The sequence below is a fragment of the Salmo trutta genome, chromosome 14, assembly GCF_901001165.1.
Source record: "Salmo trutta chromosome 14, fSalTru1.1, whole genome shotgun sequence".
In the NCBI taxonomy this organism is placed as follows: domain Eukaryota; kingdom Metazoa; phylum Chordata; class Actinopteri; order Salmoniformes; family Salmonidae; genus Salmo; species Salmo trutta.
This window is the reverse complement of record NC_042970.1, coordinates 58530619-58554354: the sequence shown is the minus strand read 5'-3', so window position 1 is coordinate 58554354 and position 23736 is coordinate 58530619. Positions and strand designations below refer to the sequence as shown.

The 23736-nt window shown below is 40.1% G+C and overlaps 2 protein-coding genes across 6 annotated transcripts in view; one reads left to right on the top strand and one right to left on the bottom strand.

The window, feature by feature from the left end:
- Window positions 1-5276: 5276 nt before the first annotated feature.
- Window positions 5277-14339, bottom strand: LOC115208460 (acylphosphatase-2). 4 transcript variants are annotated; one of them, XM_029776526.1, is made up of 4 exons: window positions 14074-14339; window positions 13305-13321; window positions 12811-12920; window positions 5277-5744 (listed from the first exon to the last, which is right to left on the bottom strand). In XM_029776526.1, exons 1-4 carry the CDS (start codon window positions 14204-14206, stop codon window positions 5630-5632), a joined length of 375 nt encoding a protein of 124 aa, XP_029632386.1. In that variant the 5' UTR covers window positions 14207-14339; the 3' UTR covers window positions 5277-5629. The 4 variants fall into 4 exon arrangements, with proteins under 4 accessions (XP_029632386.1, XP_029632388.1, XP_029632389.1 ...); XM_029776528.1 differs by having other exon boundaries at window positions 14008-14114; XM_029776529.1 differs by having other exon boundaries at window positions 14022-14076.
- The window catches only part of bdh2 (3-hydroxybutyrate dehydrogenase, type 2), a 25639-nt gene continuing 15975 nt past the window's right edge, over window positions 14073-23736 (top strand). The window contains exon 1 of one of the 2 annotated variants that reach the window (XM_029776525.1): window positions 14073-14147. The gene's annotated coding sequence lies outside the window, so the exon portion shown is untranslated. Of the gene's footprint in view, window positions 14148-15780; window positions 15871-23736 lie in introns of those variants that run through there. The other variant, XM_029776524.1, reaches the window with a different exon arrangement.

Genomic DNA, 23736 nt, shown 5'->3' with positions numbered 1-23736 from the left:
TTGATTTCTCCCACAGGTGGAGCCCTACGTCTTGCTCAAATAGGCAGGCTTTCAGCTTGTGATGACTGGACAGGCTCACAGCTTGTGATGATTTTACTTTACTGTAACCTACATCCCAATACAATAACATTAATGTTGTTATTTGGATCATGGACATTAGTGTAGTGAACTTGTATGAAGGGCATTCTATAATGATAAAGTTCAATGACACACTTACTGGGCAGTTTATTAGGTAACACCTGTTCATGAAAGTGGATCACTCCATTTTCCGTGGCTTGCTACAATGCCTTCAGAAAGTATTCATACTTCTTGACTTATTCCACATTTTGTTGTGTTACAGCCTGAATTCAAAATGGATTAAAAAATAAAATTCTCAACCATCTACACACGATACCCAATAATGACAAAGGCAAAACATGTTTTTAGAGGTTTTTGCAAATTTATAGAAAATGAAATACAGAAATGTCTAATTTACATAAGTACTCACTACAAAGTCAATACTTTGTAGAAGCACCTTTGGCAGCGATTACAGCTGTGGGTCTTTCTTGGTAATTCTCTAAGAGCTTTCCACACCTGGATTGTGCAACCTTTGCCCGTTATTCTTCATAAAATTCTTCAAGCTTTGTCAAATTGGTTGTTGAACATTGCTAGACAAACATTTACAGGTCTTAGCATAGATTTTCAGTAGATTTAAGTCAAAACTGTAACCCAGCCGCTCAGGAACATTCACTGTCTTCTTGGTAAGCAACTCCAATGTAGAGTTGGCCTTGTGTTTTAGGTTTTTGTCCTGCTGAAAGGTGAATTAATCTACCTGTGTCTGGTGGAAAGCAGACTGAACCAGGTTTTTCTCTATGATTTTGCTGTGTACTTAACTCTATGCTGTTTCTTTTATATCCTGAAAAACTCCCCAGTCCTTAACGATTACAAGCATAACCATAACATGATGCAGCCACCACTATGCTTGGAAATATGAAGAATGGTACTCAGTGATGTGTTGGATTTGCCCCAAATATAACGCTTTGCATTCAGGACAAAAAGTGTATTTCTTTGCCACATACAGTATTTTGCCGTATTACTTAAGTGCCTCATTGCCAACAGGATGCATGTTTTGGAATATTTTTATTCTTTACAGGCTTCCTTCTTTTCACCCTGTCATTTAGGTTAGTATTGTAGAGTCACTTCAATGTTGTTGATCCATCCTCAGGTGTTTTCTCATTTAACATCTACCAATAGGTGCCCTTCTTTGCGAGGCATTGGAAAACCTCCCTGGTGTCTGTGGTTGAATCTGAGAGAGGAGGTAGTCATTCAAACGTATTTAGGCTTGCCATAACAAAGGGGTTGAAAAAAAATTGAAAACATTATTCCAATTTGCCATAATTTGTTTGGTATTTTGGTATTTTATTAGGATCCCCATTAGCTGTTGCAAAAGCAGCAGCTACTCTTTCTGGGGTCCACACAAAACATGAAACATAATACAGAATGACATAATACAGAACATCATTAGACAAGAACAGCTCAAGGACAGAACTACATACATTTTTAAAAAGCACACGTAGCCTACATATCAATGCATCCACACAAACTATCTAGGTCAAATAGGGGAGGTGTTGTGCCGCGAGGTGTTGCTTATCTGTTTTTTGAAATCAGGTTTGCTGTTTATTTGAGCAATATGAGACGGAAGGAAGTTCCATGCAATAAGGGCTCTATATAATACTGTACGTTTTCTTGAATTTGTTCTGGATTTGGGGACTATGAAAAGACCCCTGGTGGCATGTCTGGTGGGATAAGTGTGTGTCAGAGCTGTGTGTAAGTTGACTATGCAAACAATTTGGGATTTTCAACACAATGTTTCTTATAAAAAGAAGAAGTGATGCAGTCAGTCTCTCCTCAACTCTTAGCCAAGAGAGACTGGCATGCATATTATTAATATTAGCCCTCTGATTACAATGAAGAGCAAAAGGTCCCGCTCTGTTCTGGGCCAGCTGCAGCTTAACTAGGTCTTTTCTTGCAGCACTGGACCACAAGACTGGACAATAATCAAGATTCGACAAAACTAGAGCCTGCAGAACTTGCTTTTTGGAGTGTGGTGTCAAAAAAGCAGAGCATCTCTTTATTACGGCTGGACCTCTCCCGACCTTTCCAACCATTGAATCTATATGTTTTGACCATGAGTTTACAATCTAAGGTAACGCCAAGTAATTAGTCTCCTCAACTTGTTCAACAGCCACACCATTCATTACCAGATTCAGCTGAGGTCTAGCACTTAAGGAATGATTTGTACCAAATACAATGCTCTTAGTTTTAGAGATGTTCAGGACCAGTTTATTAATGGCCACCCATTCCAAAACAGACTGCAACTCTTTGTTAAGGGTTTCAGTGACTTCATTAGCTGTGGTTGCTGATGCATTTATGGTTGACTCATCAGCATACATGGACACACATGCTTTGTTTAATGCCCGTGGCAGGTCATTGGTAAAAATAGAAAAGAGTAGAGGGCCTAGAGAGCTTCCCTGCAGTACACCACACTTTACATGTTTGTCATTAGAGATGCTTCCATTAAAAGAAAACCCTTTGTTCTATTAGATAGATAGCTCTGAATTCACGATATAGCAGAGGTTGAAAAGCCATATCACTTAAGTTTTTTCAACAACAGGTTATGGTCAATAATATCAAAGGCTGCATTGAAATCTAACAGTACAGCTCCCACAATCTTCTTATCAATTTCCTTCAATCATCAGTCATTTGTGTCAGTGCAGTACATGTTGAGTGCTCGTCTCTATAAGCATGCTGAAACTCTGTTGTTAATTTGTTTACAGAGAAATAGTATTGTATTTGGTCAAATACATTTTTTCCCCAACAGTTTGCCAAGAGCTGGCAGCAAGCTTATAGGTCTGCTCTTAGAACCAGTAAAGGCCGCTTTACCACTCTTGGGTAGTGGAATTACTTTGGCTTCCCTCCAGGCCTGAGGACAAAGACTTTCCTCTATGCTCAGATTAAAAATGACAGATAGGAGTGGCTATAGAGTCAGCCACCATCCTCAGTAGCTTTCCATCTAAGTTGTCAATGCCAGGAGGTTTGTCATTATTGATCGTTAACAATTTTTCCACCTCTCCCACACTAACTTTACAAAATTCAAACTTGCACTGCTTTTCTTTCAGTATTTGTTTTTTTATACATAAATATAATTGCTCACTTTTTGTTGTGGGCATTTCCTGCCTAAGTTTTCCCACTTTGCAAATGAAATAATCATTAAAATAATTGGCAACATCAAATGGTTTTGTGATGAATAAGCCATCTGATTCGATGAAAGATGGCTTTGAATTTGTCTTTCTGCCCATAATTTCATTTAAAGTACTCAAGTTTTTTCCCCATCATTGATCTTGGCTTCATAATAAAGTTTCTTCTTCTTTTTGTTGAGTTTAGTTACAAAATTTCTCAATTTGCAGTATGTAAGCCAGTCAGATGTACAGCCAGACTTTTTAGCCACTCCTTTTGCCCCATCTCTTTCAACCATACAGTTTTTTAATTCCTCATCAATCAATGGAGCCTTAACTGTCAGTTTCTGAACAGGTGCATGTTTATCAATAATTGGAATAAGCAATTTCATAAATTCATCAAGTGCAGCGTCTGGATGCTCCTCAATCACACCTGACCAACAAATATTTTTATCATCATCCACATAAGAGTCACAGCCAAATATTTTGTATGATCTCTTATACACTATTTAAGGCCCAGCTGTTGGAAATGTGGCTTTCCTGGATATAGCCACTATATTGTGATCACTGCATCCAATGGGTACGGATATAGCTTTAGAACAAAGTTCTACAGCATTAGTAAAAATGTGATCGATACATGTGGATGATCTTGTTCATGTAGAGTTTGTAAACACTCTGGTAGGTTGATTAATAACCTGAACCAGATTACAGGCACTGGCTACAGTAAGAAGCTTCCTCTTGAGCAGACAGCTTGATGAAAACCAGTCAATATTCAGGTCCCCAAGAAAGTAGACTTCTCTGTTTACATCACATACACTATCAACCATTTCTCACATATTATTTAGATACAGTCTGCTAGCACTTGGTGGCCTATAGCAACACCCCAAAAGAAAAGGCATTAGAGGTGCCAAGTGAACCTGCAACCACAACACTTCAATAACACTTGACATAAGATCTTCTCTTAGCATTACAGGGATATGGCTCTGAATATATACAGCAAGTCCTCCCCCATAAGCATGTCTGTCTCTTCTATAAATGGTATATCCTTGTATTGCTACTGATGTATGATCAGTAGCAATTGTGTGTAGGCCAGTGACCAAAAAATCTCAATTTAATCAATTTCAAATTCAGCCTGTAATCCTACAACATTTGGAAAAAGTAAAGGGGTGTGAATACTTTCTGAAGGCACTGTATAAAAAGCAGGCAGACAGGCATCCAGTTACTGTTTGATTGAACGTTAGAATGGGCAAAACGAGTGACCTAAGCGACTTTGAGTGTGGTATAATCGTCAGTGGTAGGTGCGCCGGATCCAGTATCTCAAACGGTCGTGCTCCTGAGTATTTCACGCACGACAGTGTTTAGGGTTTACAGAGAATGGTGCGACAAACAATATCCAGTCAGCGGCAGTCCTGTGGGAAAAAACTGCTCATTGATGAGAGAGGTCAAAAGGATAATGGTAAGAATCGTGCAAGCTAACAGGCGGGCCACAAACTGACATAACGGTGCAGTACAACAGTGGTGTGCAGAACGGCATCTCGGAACGCACAACTCGTCGATCCTTGTCACGGATGGGCTATTGCATCTGATGACCACACTGGGTTCCACTCCTATCAGCTAAAAACAAGAAGCGGCTCCAATGGACATGCGATGACCTACACTGGAAAATTGAGGAGTGGAAAAACATTGGCTGGAACATGACAGCAAGTTCAGTTTACTCGAGTGGCCTGCGCAGACCCCAAACCTCAACCCAATGGAGCATCTTTGGGATGAGATGGAACGGGCTGTTCACAGCATGAATGTACTGCTGTCCAATCTGCAGCAACTGCGTAATGCCATCGCGTCAGCTTGGACCAACATCCATGTGGAACGTTTCCGACACCTTGTAGAATGCCCTGAAGAATTGAGACTGTTAAAGAGGCAAAGGGGGGTCCGACCTGGTACTAGATGTATGTACCTAATAAATTGTCCGGTGAGTGTATGTTGCATCCATGTTGAGAAAAACAACTCTGCAGATCCTCAAAATATTTGTAATATTTAAAACTACTGAAAATGTTCACACAGTGGTTTCACTAAATTATTTTATTTCTGTCTTTGATGGGATGAACTCAACATTGTAAACGTTGACTATTATTGACATACATGGTGGCATTTAAGTGCAATTTAAAAGTTGCATTTAGCAAACTAATCATGTCAAACTTCTTTTGTGGGTTACATGATAACAGAGCATTCAAATGACTATTCTTCAAACAATAAATAAAAGGCATAACAGGCCTCAGAATTACATTTAAAACTGTGAAGATATGAATATTACAGGTCAAATCAAGCACCTTAGAAGTTGAGAAGCTACTAATTCCTTTGGGGCAGGCCTCAGGGTGGATACTTGCTGCTGCGGTGCTTTGTCGCTGCTCTGGCTGTCAGTAGCGAGTGCCAAAGCCATGGATTTCCAGTTTGGGGATGTCCCTCTCGTTAGAGAACTTGGCGTGGTCAATGCGTGAGCTGGGACTCCCCACCTTACTCAGCCACACCTTCCTACGGAGAGAGACAGAAAAGGCCCACAATTCCGAGTCAAAACAACCCCTAACAAACTGTCACTGCTATTCAAAACCAGTTCTATAAAAGACACGTAAAATGATTTTTTGGGGCTTTTGGGACTACTCCATTGATTCCATTGTACTGGACTAAACAAATTAAAGAGCAGACAATGTATTAAACAATCTATTTGACCCAGGTCTGGTGTCAATGCATTGACAGACATAACAATAAATATTGCCAGCTACAGCCAAGATTTGGCTGTAATAGGCCATATGTTTTGAGTCCCCAGCATAACGCAAACACAATGGGATCAATTCATGTTGGTGATAATCATCTCATGGGTGAAAGCGATGCGCTAACACCAGAGGACCTATGTTCCCTTTCCTCGCAGTCTGTACACTAAATCCCTCATGCTGTATTCTAGTGAATCAAGAGGTCACTAAATGCATTATGGTCCTCTGAGGGCCCATCACTCCATTCTTATTGGATGAGTGCGAGCAGGAAGGCGCACCGGTTGGCAGTCGGAAGCTTTTTTCAAGGTGCGCCTGTGTTGAGACTGCTGGGAAACATCTTGCATTGGAGGCTACGATGGAGGAAATTGACTAACAACAAAAGAGAGATGTATGTATTGTTGCCATGGAAGAGATGTCTCATTCTCTCTTACAAGGGCGCATTGATATTCCCCTACTGTTTTGCCTTTCAATGAAATACAAGTAATTCTACTGGTGGTTCACTAGGCTATGCATTTTCAAGTTGAGCACAGGGAGTGTCTGAGCTTTGGGAATACAGGATAAAAAAAAGCCTAGAAAATACAGACTACCCAGTAATAAAATAAATGCTGTCTAGTTAACTCTGACAATGTTATACCACAGTGCTGTCAAATATGTTGATTATTGTGCATTGTCCCTGACAAAAACTATATAAATAACTAAAATGTTATCAATACTGACATTGTAAATATAGGATACACACCAAGTGTATAAAATAAAAAAATAACTGGAAATTACAAATCTACTAAATAAAAAAATAAACGCAACATGTAAAGTGTTGGTCCCATGTTTCATGAGCTGAAATGAAAGGTCCCAGAAATGTTGCATACGCACAAAAAGCTTATTTCTCACAAATTTTGTGCACAAATTTGTTAGTGAGCATTTCTACCTGACAGGTGTGGCATATCAAGAAGCTGGTTAAACAGCATGATCATTACACAGGTTGCACCGAGTGCTGGGGACAATAAAAGGCCACTAAAATGTGCAGTTTTGTCACACAACAGATTTATTTATTTTATTCAACCAGGAAAAGCCCATTGGGACCCATAGTCTCTTTTTCAAGGGAGTCCTGGCCAAGAAGGCAGCAACAATCAATACATTACAGAATTAAAACAAACAACAATACAGCATGATCCAGCCTAAAAAAGCATTTACACTCCTCTGTAACAGAGTCTCCCATCAATATTTTACATGCATTCAGTGGCACTAACATATCTAGATGAAGCATGGATTGTAGACTATTCCATGCCTCTGGTGCACAAGACGAGAAGGCAGTCTTGCTAAATACTGTAAATGTCCTAGGGACTTTAAGTAGTAACCACCTAGCAGACTGGGTATGGTAACTGCTGGTGGTGAAGGAGACCAGACTACAGAGGGAGTATACTCAAAAGGGCTTTGTAGATGAACACATACAAATGTAGCTTTCTGCGCACATAATGTCTCGACTTTTGAGGGAACTTTCTGACACAGATGTCTCAACTTTTGAGGGAGCGCGCAATTGGCATGCTGACTGCATAAATATCCACTAGAGTGGTTGCCAGAGAATTTAATTGTTCATTTTTCTACCTTAAGCCACCTCCAACATCGTTTTAAAGACTTTGACTGTACGTTAAACCGGCCTTAATCAAATCAAATTTTATTGGTCACATACACAACAGATGTTAATGGGAGTGTAGCGAAAGGCTTGTGCTTCTAGTTCCGACAGTGCAGTAATATCTAACAAGTAATCTAACAATTCCCCAACAACTACCTAATACACACAAATCTAAAAAGGGCTGAATGAGACTATGTACATATAAATATATGGATGAGCGATGGCAGAGCGGCATAGGCAAGGTGCAATAGACGGTATAAAATACAGTATATACATATATGATGAATGTAAGATATGTAAACATTATTAAAGTGGCATTATTTAAAGTGGCATTGTTTAAACTGACTAGTGATCCATTTATTAAAGTGGCCAGTGATTGGGTCTCAATGTAGGCAGCAGCCTCTCTGAGTTAGTGATTACTGTTTAGCAGTCTGATGGCCTTGAGAGAGAAGCTGTTTTTCAGTCTCTCGGTGCCAGCTTTGATGGACCTGTACTGACCTCGCCTTCTGGATGGTAGCGGTGTGAACAGGCAGTGGCTCGGCTGGTTGTTGTCCTTGATGATTCTTTTGGCCTTCCTGTGACATCGGGTGCTGTAGGTGTCATGGAGGGCAGGTAGTTTGTCCCCAGTGATGCGTTGTGCAGACCGTACCACACTCTGGAGAGCCTTGCGGTTTAGGGTGGTGCAGTTGCCGTAACAGACTGTGATATAGCCCGACAGGATGCTCTCGATTGTGCACCTGTAAAGGTTTGTCAGGGTTTTGGGTGACAAGCCAAATTTTTTCAGCCTCCTGATGTTGAAGAGGCGCTGTTGCGCCTTCTTCACCACAATGTCTGTATGGGTGGACCATTTCAGTTTGTCAAAGCGGACAAAGGTGTTTAGTTTGTCTGGAAGCGTGACGTCGTTGTCCGTGACGTGGCTAGTTTTCTTTTTTGTAGTCTTCAACTTCCTGTAGACCCTGCCACCAACGTCTCGTGTCTGAGCCGTTGAACTGCGACTCCACCTTGTCCCTGTACCGGCATTTTGCTTGTTTGATTGCCTTGCGGAGAGAATAACTACACTGTTAATATTCAGACATATTCCCAGACCTCTTTCCATTGTTAAATGCGGTGGTTCGCACTTTCAGTTTTGCGCGAATGCCGCCATCAATCCATGGTTTCTGGTTAGGGTAGGTTTTAATAGTCACAGAGGGTACCTTATCTCCAATGCACTTCCTTATAAACTCACTCACTGAGTCAGCGTATAGATTGATGTTGTTCTCTGAGGCTGACCGGAACATATCCCAGTCCGTGTGATCAAAACAATCTTGAAGCCTGGATTCCGATTGGTCAGACCAGCGTTGAATGGTTCTAGTCACTGGTACATCCGGTTTGAGTTTCTGCCTATAAGACGGTAGGAGCAAGATGGCGTCGTGGTCGGATTTGCCAGCTCAGGACCTCCACGTCCGGCTTCTTCACCTGCGGGATCATCTGAGACCAGCCACCCGCAGCTGATGAAACTGTAGATTATTTATGTCTGTAATAAAGCCCTTTTTTGAGGGGAAAAAAATAGCCAGCCCACCCATGGCTGCGCCCCTGCCCAGGCATGTGAAATCCATAGATTAGGGCCTAATCAATTTATTTAAATTGAATGATTTCCTTATATGAACTGTGTAACTCAGTAAAATCTTTTAAATTGTTGCATGTAGCATTTATATTTTTTGTTCAATATACATTGACAAACTACTATAGCACATTTCTGAATCACAGACCACACACATACAAACAGAGCATTTTAAATAGGTACTACATTCGGACACAGGCTATTACAGTATTATACACAATGTATTAAGTGCATAGATCTGCCCAGTTTTTCAGGAAACTAAACCCTAACAAAAGAAAACAGGGAAATTGGAAAATAATTGCACTTGCTAGCTGCCAAGGGAGGGAGGTATTTAGCCAAATTAATCCTTTAAGAACACCCACCCTTGCTTGTTTACATTTCCCTATCTCAATCTCTGAGTAGTTGGCAGAGGAATACCTTTATTGGATGTCTATAACCTTTCTTTCCCCTTTGCGTTTTCTATAGAGGTGTGAGTAAGAGCTTTGAAAACATGCTCCTTCTCTCTCACTCTACCACATCCGCTGGTCAATAACCCCCCCACCCCATGTACACAGTGAAGCCCATCTGTGTGCTCAAGCGCAGGCTGCTGCTCATTGTTTTCAAGGGAAGAACTGGGAGGCTCCAACCCTCTCACTGGTTTGGGGAAGTTAGATAGCTTTGAAAGTGTGTGTGTGTGTGTGGGGGGGGGGTGGGGGGGGGGCATATTGCTGATCCTGCTACACATTGTGTGGATGAGTCAGTAAAGTGCCTTCATCGTAAAGTGGTACCAGTACTTTGTGTACTGCTTGACAATAGCTAGATCTAACATTCCAACAACACCTTGGATTAGTTCAAATTAAGCTAGCCTCATCTCCACACTCCTGAAAATGATAATTCAGATAAAAGGCCCCAAAAAATACAGATGAAGTGATGAAGTGGTGGATATCAGGACTAAGACATGGAACGAAAGGAGTTAAGTCAGCAGACTAGCAATTCCAACCCTGCCAAAGAGAGGTGGATAGTAGGACAGGGGAAATATTTATTGTTCATGAGAGAGAGAAAAAAGAGGGGGGGAATGCAGGCAGACTCCAGCAGATTCCAACCCCGCCTGCTCTGTCTGTTTCAATATTTAATGACCAAACACATTTCTGTTCTCACATCTCGTGTTCGCAGGCCGGAATGAAAAGGTCCACTTTTTTGTGCAGCAAAAGCTCAACCCTCAAAAGGCAATGTCAGGCACAGTTGAATGACTACAAACACTGCAGTGTGTACATAAAAAAATACACATACTTCAAGAGGAACCCTTCCCCCAAATTTCAGAGCTAGATAAATACTCTAAAGCCAATGGGTGGAGGAGCTGCCCAGAGAGATTAATGTTAAGGTAGTTCCTATAATGTACCATTTTTCATCACATAGCACATTTACCATGATGTAAGTCACAATACAATAGAAATTAGAAACAAGCCCATGGATTTGGAGGATCCATTGCAATGAATCTCACACACACATGGTCAGGCTTTGTGAAAGGAAATACTCCCCTGCTGGCCGGACCCTCCTCCAGCTCTCCAGTACATCTTGTTCCCATTTCCCAGTTCGTAGAGAACCTGGTGATGTAATCCACAGCTCGACCCAGGCTGACTTACTTTCCCATGTACCTCGGTTTTAGGAACTACAGGCTGAGCCACACCCACCAAGCAGGTCAGGGAAGTAGTAAGATGAAGTTGCCCCTCAACACTTATCTGAAGTCAGTTTAGCATCCTTCAGTTTTGTACAAGCATGGGCAAAAGGGAGTTCCCTGAGATAAACAAATGAGAAGCCGGCACACAGAATATTGCTGCTCCCCAGTGCTTTATTTTGGCACCCAAATACTAATTCCTTTTTCTCAGTAATATCCTTTAGTCAAGCACCGGTAGTCAGAAGTTTAGGATGTGCATATCACCCTCCTTTTCTTCAAGAGGGAGTTTCTACCATACACCAGTCTATTCCTTTTAAATCCACGAGGGGGAGTTTGTGAGCGCACCCTTTGGGGATAGAGAATCAGGCCACAGCCTGTGACTAGGCATGGGAAGCTCTATTCTAGAGTATTCCATGGGGCAGGGATCATCAACTAGATTCAGATGTGTGCCAATTCCTTCTTGAGCGGATGGTCAGGGGGCCCGAACATACCAAAAAATATTTTTTGGACTGCAAATTGACCACAAGAAGCACAAACAGATATAACATTTGACTAAAACATAATCCTTTCAAACATTGCTTACATTTGTATATGATCACATATATCTCTCTATTATGTCTGGGAATACTTTGGAACAGATTGTATAAATAAAAATCACTTAGAGCTGATTAGCATATTTTTTTTTTTATCCAATAATAAAACATTTTTATTTTTTAAATCCCCTAAAAAAAAACACTAGTTGGGGAACCCTGGCATTTGGTAATAGTCTGGGCATATGATGACACCTACTGGCAAAGTACTACTTTGCATTCTCAATACACAAAGGTATTATCTCTAATAAAGACAGTAAGTAAGTAAAAATGTATGTCCTCTGTTAAGCTCTCACAAGTGTGATGATATTAAAGTAGCTGCATGGTGTCAGTGATACTCTTGCCTGGTTTCGGCCAAAGTAACTGCTCTGAGGTATGCCTACATTTAATTACTATTTTTTGCACTGACTCTTGCATAGGCTCGATGTACACTCACTGGACTCTAACCACACACACACACACACACACACACACACACACACACACACACACACACACACACACACACGCCACACACACACACACTGCTGCTACTCTGTTTATTATCTATAGTCACTTTACCCCTACCTACATGTACATATTACCTCAATTACCTCGACTAACCCCGTACCCTTGCACATTGACTCTGTACCAGTACCCCTTTTATATAGGCTCGTAATTGTTATTTTATTGTGTTACTGTTTTTCCTTTAGTTTATTTAGCAAATGTTTCTTACTTTATTAAAACGTTGCATTGTTGGCTAAGGGCTCGTAAGTAAGCATTTCACAGCAAGGTCTACACCTGTTGCATGCAACGCATGTGCAAAATACAATTTGATTTGATACATGTAGTATAGGTATCATTAAACACTTTACTTACAAGTATGAAATGGTATTAGTTGTCAAAAGCATGTGAGCCTTTATGATTAGAATAAGGCTTATAATATGTTATCGCTCTGTGTGGCAACCAACTCAAAAACTGTATTTAAATGGTAATGCGAAATAAAAATATTGAGTGTTGTGATGCTGAGGGCTAAATTCCACTGAACCAGCATTGCAGTATCATATAAAAATTCCCCCAACAGATTGGGGTGCTGTAAAAAATAAAAATAAATAATAACAGGTAGACCCGCCCCTCAGGTAGCTGATTTGTTTACAGAATAAGATCCGTTCAGCAGAGGAGGCTGGTTTGACTCCGTTCCATGAATTCCTTTCCAGACATTTCAATGAGCCCCTCCTCCTATAGCTCCTCCCACCAGCCTCTTCTGGTGTGCAGTTGTTTGTAAACCAAGGCATGGCTTATACATTAAAATGGGAATGATTCATTGAATCGTGTCCTGTCTAATGAATTGTATTGTCTATCTCAGAGTGGACTTACATTTCATTGACCTTGTCATGGGGCCCCTGTAACTGGCCAACCACTGTTCCTTCTCTTGTGTTCTTCACCCAGCCATTAACACCCAGCTTCTTCCCCTGGTCTTCTGTGTACTGGAAAACACAGGACCAAAAGGAAGGAAGGAAAAACGGCACAGGGGGTGTAATGTTATTGCAGTAACTGGGGTTATCATCTTATAAAGATAACACTGTACAATGTATGTTAGAAACAGAACCAAAGATTCTCTACACTGTATGTAGGCTACATGAAAATGCTAACACACTTCACTTTATCAATATGGAACAGTATGGAACACAGAATTTAAAAAGAAGAGTACAGTTAGATGGAAGAGGGGAAAATACTAACACGTTGCAAATCAAAATGGAATGTGATAGGTTTTAAAATATATATTTTGTTCTACTTTTCTTTAATATTAGTATTGTCTTTTTTTAAATAGCCTTTTACATGTTGAGGAAAATGTAAGTGAAGTTGCTCACCATTCTGAAGCAAACACCTGTAAGAACAAAACAAACATGAAAATAAATAGAGGTAATTCATATCCAAATATTCCAGATTAGCTATATCTTGCTTTATTGACTTGATGACCTGATCCTTTCAGAGACTAGAAACTGTAGAGAATCCATGGGGCCATACAGAGTCCTCTTTGGTTCTCATTCAAACCATTGACCACAGCACGGCCAATGTGTACAACAGTCCTGACGCGTGTAATACGGTTTTGGAAACATCATAAATTCTACTTTCATATCACACCAAAATATTTTTTTCAAATACAAAATATACACTTACTGTGCACCGTTTTAACATTGATTCCAATCTAAAGCAAAACAAAATTATAACGTTGTCTCGAAGCTATTACACTTCTTCCCCTGGTCTTTTTTTGTGTGCATCTTTTGTATTTGTAAAGTTATTTTGGGATGATAATTAAGTTCGCAATCAAGGATAAATTGTTTTTAATCAAGAGCATTTCATGCCTTGATCAATTCCCCTCAACAATATTCAATAGGCTAACTTGCAGAAGGGCTAACTTGCATCATGCCATAGGGGAAAACAATTGCGTTTGAAAATATGGATAGCAGCATGCTATGTTTCGGTTGCACAGTGAAAATTGTTACCAAACTTGCCTACTCAGTGAATCTACTTCAGGCAGTGAGTATTGTGTGAGTTGACGATTTTACATACAGGCACAGGCTCACCCCCAAGGCAGACAACTGAACATGCGCAGGGTAGCCTTGTAAGCCTACCTACCCTGGACGTTCCCGAATATCTCGAAATCTACAGAGGCAAGCTTTTCACCTCCAACATCAACGTTGGTAGACATGGCAAGTAAAATAACCACTGAGGATAAAACTAAACTATAAAGGCTTTCCACACTACCCATGCAATAACCCCAGCCCCTCTCCCGGCTAACAGATGTAGCTACGTTAGTTGCTTTCCTCAAAGATAAGTCTGAGCTATGCCCTGCTCACTGCCACCATTTTTCTTTTGCTTATGCGTCTTCTTCTAATTTAAGCAACTTTAGTGGTGATTTACTACCACCTACTGGACCAGACAGAGAAGGTCTAAAACCTGCCTAATCTCGGAAACCCTGATCTAAAATCGTGAGTAACTGCGTCAGATCCTCCATACCGTCTATCCACGAGAGGTTAAACCCTGTGATAATATATATATATATTTTGTGTAGGGGCTTATATTTGTCCTGTTACACACAAGTGCGTAATGGCAATGTATTGTTTTGCATATCCCAACTCCCCCTGAGACACCCACAATTATAAAGTACCTCTGGGGCAATTAGGGCTAAAGGCCATGCTCAAAAGTACAGCAAAATATCTATATATATTTTTTACTTTGTCTGCTCCGGTATTCAAATAGCAACCTTTACAGTTACTGGCGCAGCACTCTAACCTCAAGGGTACCTGCCATCCCTTATTCTGATGTTTAGATGATGTTTAGCTGACACTGATTTTGTGCTCAAGTACTCAAATTTTAATGTTAGCGGTCCCCCATGGCAGAAGCACCCCAGCTGCTGGTAGAAAAAGGTTGAGAAACATTGATTTAGCATACATATTGGACGGTACAAAATTATCTGTAGATGAAGTCTCAATAAAAGGATGGAAAATATTTTATTTAGATCTTCATTCTTTATACATTAGGGTTCTGGTTGGCTCAGTTGGTAGAGCATGGCCCTTGCAATACCAGGGCTGTGGGTTCAGTTCCCATGGGGGACCAGTATGAAAATGAATGCATTTACTACTATAAATTACTCTGGATAGAGTATTTGCTATAATGTTTTGAAGGTACAGTTGGTTCTGTAGATCAGTGAAACAAAATCCTAATTTAATGAATTTACGTTTTAATTTATAAGGTCACTAAATGTGAGTAATTTCACACAGTATATTGGAATTGATATTGTATAGTAATGTACATCATTCTCAACTCATAGGTAACAGCTTTGAACATGTTCCAACATTTGTTGAAAAAATAAATAGGCTACAGTATATTTTCACTTATCAGTATTACCAGTACTGCAAATAACGAATATAATTTTTCAAGTTTACAGAATATTTTGCCTCCTGTATTAAAAAAAAAGTGTTTTATTGCGGAGATGTCAATCCCAACTAGGGCTTGAACCCACGACCTTGAACCTGTCAACCCAACAGCATAGCCGTTACACCAAGAGATATAGATTTCTTCAATATAGGATGGGTTGTCTGGAGAATGCATCTTTGTGCTTCACTGCTCCACGTACCTTTAGAGGGCCGCAACCGGGGGCCATCCCACTTCTTACACCGATGTTGCAAATACTGGGTTAAGTAACAGAATATGGTGATAGAGTTACAGGGTGTGTTGAGTGGTGGTGTGCTGTCCTTTCAGGTAGGTGGCGGTGTATGCACCTTTCAGTTGGTTACGATCCACAAGTGCAAATTTTAAAGAAGAAGAATCAGCTCGCGAGCTACTTCCTTCTACATAAGCCAATAGGAACTTAGTAAATGGGCACGAGGCATCACCTGACTAAAGTTCATGATCTGTTGTTGCAGAGCGTTGGTAAGTTGTTTCAAGTTCAAAATTGTCCTACAAAGTTATTTTTGCCCGGTCGAAACAGCATGTATCACTCATATGAATAGTTAGATATTTAATTGCAAATATAACGTTATGTATCTCCGTTGCACACGTTTGCTGTAGATCAAAATAGTATTTGGTTGTAACAACAATTTTGCACGCTGAATAGTTAAAACAAAAGAGTATGATTCTAGCTATTGAATTAACTTGCAAATGAATAACAAAGTACTATAGGAAAGTGTTTTTTTAAACTGCGAGGAAATGTCATGGGAAAAAAAGAGATGAGGTTGACATGCCATCAATTCTTGTCAAACCTAGCCCAATATGGTACTAAAGGAGCCTAACATTACTCCTTAGTCCAAAGACCTTACCTCTGTTTCTAGATGCACTAGGCAGAAGTCGCTCAGCCATTTCCTGGTTGCTAAAATATAATCGTTTACCTAATTTCAGTTTATGTAACTAAACAATAAAGTACAGTAACGCAGTAAAATCTTGGAATTTTTTAAATATTTTTGTTCAGTATCAAATTTCCAACTATAGTTTGATGCATGTAGATTCTCTTCTGTCATAACTTGTTGCCCCAGAAGACTAAGGTAGTGCTCACCAGAATGTCTTACATCGATAAAATGAATGCATTAGTAATCTAATTGACACCGGTAAAGTGGTATGTTTTGTTTAGGGACCGGGGGAGAACGCAATAACTCCAAAACAGTGGAAAGATGGGTCCTGTGCAATAGTCCAAATGTCATCAGTTTGACCCGTTTGAAGGAAATTTAAAAGCTGAGAAAATGAAGAAACATTTCTCATTAGACTTCTGTTAGTTTTGGTTGCATATTTTGTGGTTGAAATACTGTCTGCTTCCGTAAGTGTCAAAGATAATACATTACACGCAGATTCATATTTTCTCTAGAGATGCTGAAAGAAAGAAATCATATTTCTTCACTCATGTTCCTGAGATAATTAACATTTGTATAATTTTACTGCAAGAAATGCATAATTCTGCTGGAGTCAATATTATATTACGCTATGTGAGAGGTTGTAGGCCTACAGTCAGTGTCCATATTTGAGTTACTATTCCATTTAACCCATATAAACTTAAATTAGGGTGGCTACTTTGAAAAAAAAAAATATATATATATATATATATATGAAAAATCCTGGAATGAGTAGGTGTGTCTGAACTTTTGACTGGCACTGTATATTTACGCACATCTCAGTGACCTAATCCATTGCGGAGGCCTAGACTAAAAGCCAATTTATGCTTGATCTGAAAATGTGGTCAGAGGCTCCATATGGAGGGTGTGACGCATTTGCTGAGCCTCCAAAAGCATGCAGATGCCAAATCGAGCTCCGTACCGCATCGCTATGTGCTTCCCAAATGTTCTAACAAAGCGGAGGGCTCTGTATAACTCCGCATTGACATGATTGAATGCCCTGACTTCTACTGAGGCCATGTCCCCTTAAATGCTGCATGGCCAATGCAGATGTCGGATTGAAAATGCGCTCAGATGCACAATGCACTTCTCTCTCCAGAATGTGTGCTCTCCTGCCAATTTGTGCACATTCATTGTTTCATAACTTCATTGTCTAAGTTTTTTGCATTTGAGTATTAGTGTATATCAATTCCCTATTACATGTCACCAGTAGTACATTTACTGTTAAACCCTATAATTTCTAATCTACAATGTTTGTTACTTTGCTTACTGTAATTTATTTTAATGCATTCAATATTATTATTCCAGTCTTCCTGTTCTCATTGTCTGAGTGAACACATTGTTTGCAGAGTGCACAACCTATGCTACACTTGTGAGAAACAAGTTTTGGTTTATTTCATTCCATTTATGAGTTTTGTCAATTTAGTCATTGTCTTTTGTTTGGACCGCTCCTGTCAATGTAGAGTAAGGACGTGCATGCATAGAAGTAGGCCTATAGTCTATCTGGCCTGAGTGCAAATGTAGGCATATAAATGTGCACATTTGGGGATCTGATAATATTTCTGATTGGCTTAACGCAGCTTAATGCACCACCACACACCACCTGTGAAGCTTCTCAAAGTAATGTTTTCTTCACCTCAAACAGCAAGCAAACAGTCTTTTACATCCATTGATAATTACAATAGTTCCTCAATGTATTTGAAAAATCTTTCCAGCTCTCTCCCTTTTGATAAATGTCATAAAATAAATGACTTATTAGTGCTTGACTTGGACTGAAATAAGTCCCTGTACTCATTTTGGGTGCTGGTACTGTTTATTTAGATGCAGGAACTCCACAATACTTTTGAACTAACATTCTATAAGAGTAACAGCAGAAGACAATTTGAGGTGCCGGTAATCAGCTCCGGTGAGCTCCTGCCCAAGTCAAGCACTGCTTCTTATCCCTTGCGCAAATAGCCTACAGTTGTCTGTCCCGAGATAACTGGTGCACAAAATTTGAGGGCCCAGAATATTTATTAAATGTTGCAAGTTCCTTAGTGCAAGCTTTGGGCTGGACCCAAGTTAATAGTTGATACAATATTCTCAAATTTGGCTACACATGTCCTGTTTTCAACAATGTGATTTATAATATATTTATTTTTGTCAGGATATTTTCTACATGCAGACTGCAAGTTTTTAGTTGTTGGCAATAGAGGTAACTTTTTAGGTTTGTGTCATTTGGATAGAATTTTGATTAACCACATGACAATGATTTTGAGATATGAAGACGTTTATAATAACTTTTTCACGAAATTTGCACATGAACACCATAACTGGCATGCAGATCGTTAGAAATTGTAAGATAAATTGGCATTCAACATGACAAAGGTTGCCGATTCCTTGTGTAGCCTATTACTGGCAAATTCAGGAGAGTAATGGCAGAATCTGCGAAAGCCAGCAAGAGCGGGAGGAGAATAGTTGGTTCAGGTTAAGTTGTTTTTTTTTTTTCTTGTTTTTTTCTGATTTATCTAGATCTCTGGCGCCCTCTTGAGGCATTTGGCTTATTTCATCAAATCTTAAAGCCTCAGACAAGCTCAATGTATGTAGTTGATTTTATTTAAACACATAGGGTATGTCTATCAAATCAACTTTTATTTGTCACATGTGCCAAATCCAACCTGTGTAAACCTTAAAGTGAAATGCTTACTTACCAGCCCTTAACCTCTCTGGGCCAGTGGGACGCTTGCGTCCCACCTACTCAACAGCCAGTGTAATCCCGTGGCGCGATATTCAAATACCTTAGAAATGCTATTACTTCAATTTCTCAAACATATGACTATTTTACACCATTTTAAAGACAAGACTCTCGTTAATCTAACCACACTGTCCGATTTCAAAAAGGCTTTACAACGAAAGCAAAACATTAGATTATGTCAGCAGAGTACCCAGCCAGAAATAATCAGACACCCATTTTTCAAGCTAGCATATAATGTCACATAAACCGAAACCACAGCTAAATGCAGCACTAACCTTTGATGATCTTCATCAGATGACAATCCTAGGACATTATGTTATACAATACATGCATGTTTTGTTCAATCAAGTTCATATTTATATCAAAAACCAGCTTTTTACATTAGCATGTGACTAGCATTCTCACCGAACACTTAAGGTGAATTTACTAAATTACTCACAATAAACGTTCACAAAAAACATAATTATTTTAAGAATTATAGATACAGAACTCCTTTATGCAATCGCGGTGTCCGATTTTAAAATAGCTTTTCGGTGAAAGCACATTTTGCAATATTCTGAGTAGGTAGCCCGGCCATCACAGGCTAGCTATTTTGACACCCACCAAGTTTGGTACTCACCAAACTCAGATTTACTATAAGAAAAATTGGATTACCTTTGCTGTTCTTCGTCAGAATGCACTCCCAGGACTTCTACTTAAACAACAAATGTTGGTTTGGTTCCAAATAATCCATAGTTATATCCAAATAGCAGCGTTTTGTTTGTGCGTTCAAGACACTATCCGATGGGTAAAGAAGGGTGACGCGCGTTTCGTGACAAAGAAATGCAAAATATTCCATTACAGTACTTCGAAGCATGTCAAACGCTGTTTAAAATCAATTTTTATGCGATTTTTCTCGTAAAATAGCGATAATATTCCGACCGGGAGTCGTTGTTTTCGTTCAAAGACTGAGAAAGTAAAATGGACTCTTCACGTGCACGCGCGCACCCATCTCATTGTTCTCAGATCGACCACTTACCAAATGCGCTACTGTTTTTCAGACAGTAACTGCAGAGTCATCATTCAACGTTCTGGCGCCTTCTGAGAGCCTATGGGAGCCTTAGAAAATGTCACGTTACAGCAGAGATCCTTTGTTTTGGATAGAGATGACAAAGAAGGCCAAGAAATGGTCAGAGAGAGTGCTTCCTGTTTGGAATCTTCTCAGGTTTTGGCCTGCCAAATGAGTTCTGTTACTCACAGACACCATTCAAACAGTTTTAGAAACTTTAGGGTGTTTTCTATCCAAATCAAACAATTATATGCATATTCTAGTTACTGGGCAGGAGTAGTAACCAGATTAAATCGGGTACGTTTTTTATCCGGCCGTGCAAATACTGCCCCCTATCCCCAACAGGTTAACTAGGCAAGTCAGTTAAGAACACATTCTTATTTTCAATGACGGCCTAGGAACGGTGGGTTAACTGCCTTGTTCAGGGGCAGAATGACAGATTTTTGCCTTGTCAGCTTGGGGATGCAACCTTACGGTTAACTAGTCCAATGCTCTAACCACCTGCTTTACATTGCACTCCACGAGTAGCCTGCCTGTTACGCGAATGCAGTAAGAAGCCAAGGTAAGTTGCTAGCTAGCATTAAACTTATCTTAGAAAAACAATCAATCAATCATAATCACTAGTTAACTACACATGGTTGATGATATTACTAGTTTATCTAGCCTGTCCTGCGTTGCATATAATCGATGCGGTGCGCATTCACGAAAAAGGTCTGTCGTGGCTCCAACTTGTACCTAACCATAAACATCAATGTCTTTCTTAAAATCAATACACAAGTATATATTTTTAAACCTGCATCTTTAGTTAATATTGCCTGCTAACATTAATTTCTTTTAACTAGGGAAAATGTGTTACCTCTGCAACAGAGTCAGGGTATATGCAGCAGTTTGGGCCGCCTGGCTCGTTGCGAACTGTGAAGACTAACTTTGAAGACCTCTTCCTAACAAAGACAGCCGACTTCGCCAAACGGGGGATGATTTAACAAAAGCGCATTTGCGAAAAAAGCACAATCGTTGCACGACTGTACCTAACCATAAACATCAATGCCTTTCTTAAAATCAATACACAGAACTGTATATATTTTTAAACCTGCATATTTAGCTAAAAGAAATCCAGGTTAGCAGGCAATATTAACCAGGTGAAATTGTCACTTCCGTTCATTGCACGCGGAGTCAGGGTATATACAACAGTTTGGGTCGCCTGGCTCGTTGCGAACTAATTTGCCAGAATTTTACGTAATTATGACATAACATTGAAGGTTGTGCAATGTAACAGCAATATTTAGACTTATGAATGCCACCCGTTAGGTAAAATACGTAACGGTTCTGTATTTCACTGAAAGAATAAACGTGATAATTTCCGGATTCGACCATATTATTGACCTAAGGCTCGTGTTTCTGTGTGTTATGTTATAATTAAGTCTATGATTTGATAGAGCAGTCTAACTGAGCGGTGGTAGGCAGCAGCAGGCTCGTAAGCATTCATTCAAAATAGCACTTTCGTGCGTTTTGCCAGAAGCCCTTCGCAATGCATTGCGCTGTTTATGACTTCAAGCCTATCAACTCCCAAGATTAGGCTGGTGTAACCGATATGAAATGGCTGGCTAGTTAGCCAGGTGCGCGCTAATAGCATTTCAACGTCACTCGCTCTGAGACTTGGAGTAGTTGTTCCCCTTGCTCTACATGGGTAACGATTCTTCGAGGGTGGCTGTTGTCGATGTGTTACTGGTTCGAGCCCAGGTAGGAGCGAGGAGAGGGACGGAAGCTATACTGTTACACTGGCAATACTAAAGTGCCTATAAGAACATCAGGTATATGAAATACAACTGGTATAGAGAGAAATAGTCCTATAATTCCTATAATAACTACAACCTAAAACTTCTTACCTGGGAATATTGAAGACTCATGTTAAAAGGAACCACCAGCTTTCATATGTTGTCATGTTCTGAGCAAGGAACTTAAACTTTAGCTTTCTTACATGGCACATAATGCACTTTTACTTTCTTCTCCAACACTTTGTTTTTGCATTATTTAAACCAAATTGAACATGTTTCATTATTTATTTGAGGCTAAATTGATTTTATTGATGTACTAACTTAAAATAAGTGTTCATTCAGTGTTGTAATTGTCATTATTACAAATAAATAAAAAAAATTGGCCGATTTTTAAGCGGTATCGGCTTTTTTGGTCCTCCAATAATCGGTATCGGCGTTGAAAAATCATAATCGGTCGACCTCTACTCGTGACACTGGACAGCTCGCGGCTGTATTTCCCTTTTGTAGTCTGTAATAGTTTGCAAACCTTTTCACATCCAGCGAGCTTCGGAGCTTGTATTGACGCTTTGCCTGTTTCATGGTTCTTCCGAGGGCATAGCGGGATTTCTTATTAGCGCCCGGGTTAGGGTCCCGCTCCTTGAAAGTGGCAGCTCTACCCTTTAGCTCAGTGCGGATGTTGCCTGAAATCCATGGCTTCTGGTTGGTGTATGTACGCACGGTCACTGTGGGGACGACATCATCGATGCACTTATTGATGAAGCCAATGACTGATGTACTCCTCAATGCCATTGGAATATGTTCTGGGATTCTTCCGGTCTGTGCTAGCAAAACAGTCCTGTAGCTTAGCATCTGCGTCATCTGACCAGTTTGTTATTGACCGAGTCACTGGTGCTTCCTGCTTTAGTTTTTGCTTGTAAGCAGGACTCAGTAGGGTAGAATTATGGTCAGATTAGCCAAATGGAGGGCGAGGAGGAGCTTTGTACACGTCTCTGTGTGTGGAGTTAAGGTGGTCTAGAGTTATTTAATTTTTCTTCCCTCTTGTTGCACGTTTAACATGCTGGTAGAAATGAAGTACAACGGATTTTAAGGCCACCAGGAGCGCTGCCTCTGGATGAGCGTTTTCCTGTTTGCTTATGGTCTTATACAGCTCATTTAGTGAGGTCTTAGTGCCAGTATCGGTTTGTGGTGGTAAATAGACAGCTATGATAAATAGTGTGGTCTACAGCTTATTGTGAGATTAACTACCTCAGGCGTAAAACCTAGAGTCTTCCTTAATATTAGATTTCGTGCACCAGCTGTTTACAAATATACACAGTCCGCCATCCCTTGTTTTACTGGAGGCGGCTGTTCAATCTTGCCGATGCAGAGTAAACCACTCCAACTGTATGTTATCTATGTTGTCGTTCAGCTATGCCTCGGTGAAACATAAGATATTACAGTTTTTAATGTCCCGTTGGTAGGATATTTGTGATCGTAGCTCGTCTGTTTTGTTGTCAAATGATTTTACGTTGGCTAATAAGACTGATGGTTGAGGCAGATTACCTACTCGTTGTCAGCTCCTTAGAAGGCACCCCGATCTACGTCCCCGATGTCTCTTTCTCATGCGAATTACAGGGATTTGGGCCTTGTCGGGTGTCTGAAGTAAATCCTTTGCGTCCGACTCGTTAAAGAAAAAATCTTAGTCCAGTACGAGGTAAGTAGTTGCTGTCCTGATATCCAGAAGCTCTTTTCGGTCATAAGAGACGGTGGCAGAAACATTATGTACAAATAACGCAAGAAAACACTAGGTTAGGCGCCCGTAGAACGGCGCCAGAGGAGATGGCTGCCGTTTTATCACTTTATGTAAAAATACACGTTTTA